An 8,464-nucleotide genomic window follows, 5' to 3' on the forward strand; every position below is an offset into this window, starting at 1 on the left:
TTAGTAATCCTCCATGGACTTACCATCGAACCTGGGTTACACATAGATGGGCTGGGGTGGGAGGGGGTGGGGGAGTTGTGGTGGGCTGGACGGAAAATGCTGCATCATGGCTGTGCGAGGGCTCTTGGTTCACCTGTATAAAAACGTCCAGCTCCCTCAGTTCTTCATCAGGCACACCACAGCAGAGAGACCAAGATGTGGAACACAACTGAGACCAAGATGTGGAACACAACTGAGAACAAGATGTGGAACGCCACCAATCACACCAGCATGTGGAACGCCACTGAGCTCTCTTTGCAGCTCCCAACCCGCCGGTCCTCGGACCTGCTCCTGCAGCCCTTCTGGGACTACCTGGTCTTCCAGTACTACCCCCTGGTCTCCTCGCCCTTCTTCCCCGTCGTGCTCTCCTTCGCCAGCTACTTCCTCTTCAGCCTCCCCTTTGCAGTCATTGATCTCCTGGGAGAGAATCTGCCTGCTTTCCACAACTACAAGATCCAGGGTAACAGGCGCCCCACTGTGCACATGATGATGCGGAGCCTGGGCATGGCCGTGTACAATCACCTGGTCTTCGTGCTGCCCACCGTCATCATCAACAACGTCTTCATGCCTCTGCCCCCTCTGCCCCCCATGGCACCCACCCTCTGGGAGCTCTTCAGCGGAGGACTTGGCACCCTCCTCATCTTTGACACCCAGTACTTCATCTGGCACATGGTGCACCACAAGAACCCCCACCTCTACAAGTGGGTGCACGCCATCCACCACGAGTACTACGCTCCCTTCTCCTGGTCCACCCAGCATCTCAGCGCCATGGAGCTGATGGCCGTGGGCTTCTGGAGCAACCTGGACCCCCTCATGCTGACCATCCACCCGCTCACCACCTGGGTGCTTATCGTATTCAGCATCTGGCTGTCCGTGGAGGACCACATTGGCTACGACCTGCCCTTCTCCCTCCATCACCTGGTGCCTTTCGGTCTGTTTGGCGGTGCCCCAGCCCACGACATGCACCACCAGAAGCCTGCCACCAACTTTGCACCTTTCTTCAGCCACTGGGACAGGCTGTGTGGCACTGAGAGCCACCTGGAGAAAAAGACTGACAAACTAGGAGAGTGAAAAGAATACTAAGGACAAGTTGCACACCATGTAAATACTTTACATTTTGTAATATATGTCTATATTTATATCTGCAAGTGCAATGGCATGAATGACATATTTTGGCTATTTTGCCCTTTTGTATCTTTTGTATATCCCCATTGTTGTATATCCTTTTGTATATCCATCTGATGTTTATATTTGAAGATTAATATGAACAACCATCTCCCAAACTACAATGAAATGTCTTTTAATAAAATACACCAAGTTATATATTTCATTTACAGCATATTTTTGTGACAGAAACTTTTAACGTTTTAAACTATTCCAGTGGATGGCAGCACACTCAAACCCCAAGAATTAGAACACAAAGTACAGCCCCAAGCATAGTTTAGCTAATGAAGCAAACCACAGCACAAATTACACTCTGTTACAGCAAAAAAATAAACATCAGGTATTACAACTACTTACACAACACTGTAATCATGTGTAACTAAGAGGATTCAACATCCTTACCTCCAGTCTCCCAGTAATTAGTTAATATTGCAGAATATTACATAAGTTGTATTTGACCTCCAAAAGATTTAGCACTTGGGCAGAAACTTTTTGAAATGGTTGAAGACTTATATGGTCACTTTGAGCAATCGATATATGCCTGACTGGTGGTGAAAAAACATGCCAAGATTTGTTCTGCCTGAACCTGGAGTTTCAGCTTTCAAAGTTTTTAACATTGTTTCCTAACACAGATTGAAAGCATGTTACTGAAAACTCCAAGTCCAAGTCCCAACTACACACAACTCTATACATAACCAATCAAATAAGACATACGAATCGAACATTTCAACTGCTGTGCCAGTCCAAGCACAATTTTGAGTCATTAAATACATTTTGTACTGTGTGTTTAATGGTTAGAAAAAGTTAGGCATTATGTGTAGTCAAAAACTAAGTAACATTTGAGTTTTGGGAGAATCAGGTCAACAAAAAAATGTTTAAAAAAATGAGTTAATATTTAGGACCTCAGGGTTCAATACACACACAGGGAGACTTGTGTAAACCACTTCAAATAGTGCATAATGGACATGGACTGCTGTTTTTTTAGCTAATGTGAGCTGCTTCTGTATGTATTACCATGGCAACTCAAGTCAAATTACAAATACCTTATCAAATGCATGCATTTCTCTCTTAATTTCTTCATTAAACAGTTGTTTGTTACTTTTTACTTTTCCTATCAATGTTTAATAATTTCACCCATTAACATCTGTTATGCTCTATTGGCTGTAAGGAAGAACTTTATTATTTTGTCACTTGTCATTTTGACACTGACGTGCAGCAATCTTTCTTTATCTGCAATAGATCACGCTGAATTATAAATGCTACAAAGATCTTGTATTAGCATTTATGTATATTTAATGCTTTTATCATTGTTGCTTGATAAGAGGCAAAGCATCCTCAACAAATGCTACTACTACTACTACTAACAATAGATTGACCAATCAGCTATCTTATATAATACAAATAATGGAGGGGATTGGCTGTGTATAAACCAATGACATATGAGTCATGCAATTTCAGACTCATGTCACATTCTAGCAGCACTTAGTCCTGTCACTTTAAAATTAGATGACCACATCTAATGTATTACTGTCAATATGATTATATTACCCATTGCATGAGCATGGGATACATGCTTGAACACCAACTTTAGTATTCTTGTCATGTCTTCCACACTGTCAGTGCTGCCACATTACTCAGGAAAACATCTAGCAGGTCCCACACTCAGTTGCTTCCTGGAGAACAAGTAGGTCTTCCTTGGATGGGAGGGTATGCAGTGGTTCACCCCACCATGGAAAATATGGAAGAATAGTGGGATTGTCACAGTGGGTCTTCTGTTTCAGAGAGGAGTGTGCCATGGGCTGAGGCCGGCCCCTCGGGGTATGGCTTGGCACGAGAGTCATTTTAAGAGCATACTTTGTCAAACCTTTTAATCAGTATGTCTAGTACAAGGATATAAATTATGTGGAAAGTGTGCAGAAGCCTTATTTGTATGTGGTATTTTCTTGGCAGCTATACAGAACTAGGCTGAAATGTATTGTTACTTGTTGAGACCATTGGCCCTGCAGGATTATCCAGATAGCTCAGAGAGGCTCAAGTTTGTGCTACATTATGTTAAATTACACTTATGGGTATGCTACAGCTCTGCCAAACTTATATACACGAAAGCCGACATATATCAGTTAACTGGCCTCTCAGTCGAACTACTAACAAACAAAACTACTATCCAAAGTTAGGATAGCAATCTCTACATCCAGGTATCAATGAAACAGATGCTCCAAAAGTATCTTTAAGTCCCAGGCAAGCAACTAGCTATCATTACTGACTTAAATGTTCAACTCTCTGACCTATCTGGTCAGAAAACTCCCAAACAGGAATTCATAGCTGGCCAACCATGAGGGTAGCATGACCTAGTGTGATGAACTGCTACTGATTTTCACAGCACTTTCATGTGGCAAAGTAATACAATACAAAGTCAGAGCTGGACATTTTTATTCGTATATAGAAACACATCATATTTCATAAAATGTCTTACAAAAATAAAACAGCATCTGTGTAAGAGTACAGACCAGGAAAATGGAAGTCAAAAATTCAACTGTATAACTGGAGTGATTCAACTACAATAATCTTAAAATAATTAGTGCATGCTCTTGTTGAGGTACTGCACAAACATGTTGGATATATGTCCAATGTTCTCAGTTGGATGCATTTTGGTGTAACTGATGAACTGACGTCGAAGCTTCCTCAGCTCAGCCATGTTGAGATTTCTGGTCAGCTCTATGTATGACTTGCAGTTAAGGAAACAAAGAGTTGTAAGCTGCTCGGCATCATATACCATGCATGCTTCCAGCGTGAGGGCCACATAAACACACACAGTCTGTGACTAGAGACGCAGTACTTGTTTGGCACAAAAAAAAGTTGTAAACCCTGCAAGACAGCCTTGCGGCAGCTGAACTATCATGCATGGAAAGAAGATTACTGCCACCTAATGTATACATTCATTCACACCATGCACATAATCCATCATTTTGTGTCAAATCTTGAACAAAATAAAGGAAAAAAAGATTGGCTGAGCCTGCAAGAAGCAGAATAATCAATTATGTCAGAAATACTAGGAACCAAGTCATGCTAGTTCCTAAACTAGAACAATTGACCAAGGATATTTTTTCTGTTGCTCCAGGAATTGCAATTAGATCTCCAGGGATACTCGTCTTCTGAGAGTCAAGAATAGCCTGAAACATCACCAAATGTCAGGCACAAATATGTGGTCAGATGTGAGGCTTCACACAAATTGGTTGGTAGTTTTTCTTGATAGAGCAGGATGCAAATACACAACCTAAAAAGGTAATATGAAAACACACTTACCATCAACACATCTTGAGTTACTTTGTCCAACTCATACAAAAAGTTGGTGGATGTCAGAGGTTGCTAGAATAACAAGCAAGATGATATTTACATTCATTTCTTTGGTCTTACCAGAGAAGATGGTGGATCTGCATGAGAAACCTCCCTGTCTTTCCCTTGATTTGCATCATTGTAATTAATTAAATATTGTTCCTGGCCTTTCAAACACAGCCTGACTGAAGACTCCATTAATCTGTGGAATTATCATTACACCCTTCTAAGTCAAAACTTAGTATTACTCCTTTGGCAAATATCACTGCTTGCAAGTGGTTTTTGTAAACAACTAAGAATGTACATATTTTGCTCTTGAATACAACTATAAACAAAAGACAGTTGTGTATGTTTGTGTGTGTGTGTGTATTCATGTTTATAAATATGTGTGTGTGTTTTGTGTATTCTCATATGCCTCTCTGAAGTGAAAACTGGAAAATAGGAAAGGTTTCCCTTACCTTGCACTGTATTGTTTGTCAAAAAAGCAAATCAGTCATGGACTTTATATAGATAATTTAGCATCATCCATAGAAAAACATTTTCACAACAATTGTAATCTGTGCCAATAAACAGTGCCAGTTCCTACAGGTGCCCAGAACACAATGGATTTGCTGGCTTCATGTGCCAGGCTGGATTTCGTCCTGAGTGCATTTGGCTACTTTTGTCCCACTATGGAGCCACTCTCTTCACATACTGTGCTCTACATGTTCTGTTCATATGTGCAAAAATGTCCCTTACGCTCTGGGTGGACTGGTTAGGAGGCGGAGCTTTTCTCTTCAAGATAGCATCCGATATTGCCTCAAATGGAAGCAAGTCTTCTTTCTGGATCGAGAAAAGGGGGCTATCCCATCTGTTTCTGGAATCAGGTGCTTCAAAACGTAAAACTAGTGCATCTAGACTGCAAGAGAAAAATACAATGAGACATGTGAGCCACATTCCTGTAGACTATTTGCTTACTCAACAGTACCAATTAGCAGCTTAACAGCCCAGCTAAATTCCATATGTAGCCTATCATTGCATGAACAATGTTTTAGTTTTCAGGATTTTAGTATGCTGCACAAACTGCTAGTGGGGACAAAGTCTGAACAAGCTGCTTTAAAGGTGTACATTTCAAGTACTTTGTACCCGTGCCTATTCTGCAACACTTTCAAATCCGGTTAAAAGGAACTTGGTGTTTTGGATGTTACACGCTTCCAAACAAAACATGCATCTTTGCTTACATCTCCTGAGTGTACTGGGCCCCGGATTCTCTACTCCTGTTCCAGCCTGAGCTTACTTCAGCTGACGTCAAACAGTAAACCTGGGTGAGTCATAATGGATCAAAGTGAGATTGGCAGGTGTCTCACACAGGTTCATTCCAATTTTAAATTACAGAGGTTGGTTTGAGAGTTTGAAATCATCCGTAAGCTGCAGTACATACCAGACAGTGAGGTGTTTGTGTGTGCTTGATTATACAAAAAAGCTCATATCTGTATCCTGGAAATAACAACAAATGGAAGCATTTTTAATTGAGAAGTAGCTTCTAACTAAAGAAATCAACGCAATGCAAATACATGAAGGAAATGTTTACCCTTAATGTAGTTCAATGAGTCCAAAATAACAATATCATCTTTGGTGACCTTTCTGAAAAGTAAAAAAAAACAGTTCTTAACTTAACATTACTGTACTAAAGGAATGAGTTCCTACCTTGCATCAAGATTTCCGGGGACACTACAGCTGAACTCACCGTTCTACTTCTGCTTTGAGGGCACCCCTCAAATTCTTCTCGTTTTGAGAATCTAAAAAAATGCACATACAAGTCACTCACCAATTCAAAACAACAGGGGGTAATTTAATTGCACTACACGTCGGTCATTTCCGTAATATTAATAGCACACGAAACCGCACAAATAAGTTGTAGGAACTCAACGCTAGCTTAGTTTGCAGCTAAATGAATATAGCTAGGTATTCTGAGATCATCATCTATCTATCTCTCTGGTACACTGAAATAGTTAAGCAGGACTGGCTGATTGCTATGGCTGGATGCACAGTGCATTGAAAGATTACAAGAGTCAATAGTGTTATTGCATTTTAGATTGGGAATCTGCCTGACTCTCTCACCAACAGAAGCTCGCTAGTTAGCTAAACATATATTCCATTTCACTCACCTGCATAGACCAAATTCTTTTCAATTCCCAATATGTCATCATCTATAACGTGAACCTTTCTGTCTGTATGTTGTGTGAAATAATGCCTTAACTCCTCTGCACATTTTGATTTCCCACTACATGGATAACCACACATTATTATGAGGGGCATTTTTAACACGCTGTGAAAAAGTCAGACAGTGTTTACACGTGCAGCAACATTAACTGTCCGACGATTCCCTTATTTTCTGCTGTACGTTCCTATGACAGGACAGTTTCGGTTGGATATGCAGACTATTACTAGCGATAAAACATATTTGTAACGTCATACTTCACGTGGCTATTGAGTTGATGCACGTGGAATGCCTAAAGTAATCGGCTTGTTCATTGTGGACAAAGCATACTTAAGGCTGCCTGCCTAAAGTCGATGGAATGCCAACTGAGAAACCAAGAGGAGACCCCTTGCAGGAAGGATATGCTATAGTGTTCCAAGCGTGGTCGTGTTTTGATTGGCATTAACCAGCATATGAAGACAAGAGAGTACCTAGACATTTAGACTCAAGTTTATTACTGTGGCATATCCAAGCCATTTGCAACTTTTATCAATAATTACAAAGTTGCAGTCCAGTTATAAAACACTTTTAGATAGATATTTTTATGTCAGCGATCGAACCAGTTCAATTGAAATTAAAATAAATGTATACATAAAATAAGTACATTATGTTCAGTTGTGGAGTCTGATGGCTACTGGTACAAAGGACCGGCCAAAGCGCTTTGTGGTGTGCCAAAGAGGGATCAGTCTAACGCTAAACGTAGTCTAAAGCTAAACATGCTCCCCATCTGCCTTAGGTGTGGTTCCTCAGGATAGCATCCAGCTTCCTCCTCGTCCTTTCCTCGGCAACGCCCTCCAGGTTGTCCAGTTCTATTCAAACCACGGAGCCAACCTTTCTTAACAGCTTGTTCATTTTGTTGGCATCCTTTGTGCTTATGTTAGCCCCCCAACAAACCACTCTAAAGAAGAGGACACTGGCTACAACAGACTGGTAGACATCTGCAACATCTGCAGCAGCGTATTGCACTTTTATGGACCTGAGCTGCCTCAGGAAGAACAGCTTGCTCTGCCCCTTGCTATAGAGGGCCTCAGTGTTGTCAGTCCAGTCCAGTTTGTTGTTTTTGTGTACACCCAGGAACTCGTAGTTGTCCACCGCCTCCACCTCCTCCCCTCAGATGGTGATAGGAGTTGGGGGCCTCTTCTTGCTCAGCTGGTAGTCCACCACCAGCTTATTGGTCTTTTGTCTTGTATCCAGGTGTAGGAGACATGCTGTGGTCTGGGAGTGGGCATGCTGCTGCCTCCTGGGGTAGGGGACTGGAGGTGGGGGGAAACAAGGTGTGAGTGGGGGCACTGGTGGTGGTGAGTAGGGACTCATATGGGGTAGAGGGCTGGGGGTGGCCGGAGGCAAGGTGTGAATGGGGGTACCGCTGTAGGTGATGAATGGGGACCCCATCTGCCCTGCTGAGCTCATGGGCGTTGGGAGGTCAAACCTGTTGAAAAACTGGTTCAGCTTTTTAGCACAGTAGGGGCAGGGGACTGATGAACACTCCGATGGATTTGTTCTTCTTTTATTCCTGAACTGGATCCTTCCTACACAAATACAAAATAGTTGGCACACAACATAGGATCGCAGACAGGCATACCTCTCCCCTCTCCCATTCTATACAACAACATGTTAATCACATTAAAGTAAACCAGTGCAGGAATAATTTAAACAACAATACTGTACCCAGGATCAGAAAAGGCCCTC

At 42.0% G+C, this 8,464-nt stretch overlaps 2 protein-coding genes across 2 annotated transcripts; one reads left to right on the forward strand and one right to left on the reverse strand.

Annotated features, from left to right (window-relative positions):
- Nucleotides 1-270: 270 nt before the first annotated feature.
- LOC308368581 (cholesterol 25-hydroxylase-like protein 1, member 1) lies at nt 271-1,110 on the forward strand (the record flags this gene model as incomplete). The annotated part of the gene is made up of 1 exon (XM_080842781.1): nt 271-1,110. The coding sequence occupies one exon, from the start codon at nt 271-273 to the stop codon at nt 1,108-1,110; it is 840 nt and encodes a 279-aa protein (XP_080698907.1).
- Nucleotides 1,111-3,616: 2,506 nt separating this feature from the next.
- Nucleotides 3,617-6,855, reverse strand: kti12 (KTI12 chromatin associated homolog). Its single transcript, XM_080842538.1, has 9 exons — nt 6,684-6,855; nt 6,263-6,314; nt 6,107-6,159; nt 5,957-6,012; nt 5,757-5,836; nt 5,275-5,434; nt 4,507-4,569; nt 4,302-4,373; nt 3,617-3,919 (listed from the first exon to the last, which is right to left on the reverse strand). The coding sequence occupies exons 1-9, from the start codon at nt 6,832-6,834 to the stop codon at nt 3,779-3,781; spliced, it is 828 nt and encodes a 275-aa protein (XP_080698664.1). The 5' UTR covers nt 6,835-6,855; the 3' UTR covers nt 3,617-3,778.
- Between the last annotated feature and the right edge of the window lie 1,609 nt (nt 6,856-8,464).

The sequence above is a fragment of the Sprattus sprattus genome, assembly GCF_963457725.1.
Source record: "Sprattus sprattus genome assembly, chromosome: 7".
NCBI lineage: Eukaryota > Metazoa > Chordata > Actinopteri > Clupeiformes > Clupeidae > Sprattus > Sprattus sprattus.

What these genes read in the sequence shown, in the direction of transcription:
- kti12 (XM_080842538.1), bottom strand. Translation starts at nt 6,834, where the DNA reads ATGCCCCTCATAATAATGTGTGGTTATCCATGTAGTGGGAAATCAAAA. An exon ending in CTCATTGAACTACATTAAGG is followed by an intron (nt 6,013 to 6,106) that starts GTAAACATTTCC and finishes TGTTATTTCCAG; the next exon opens with GATACAGATATGAGCTTTTT. An exon ending in CTAACCAGTCCACCCAGAGC is followed by an intron (nt 4,570 to 5,274) that starts GTAAGGGACATT and finishes TTGTTATTCTAG; the next exon opens with CAACCTCTGACATCCACCAA.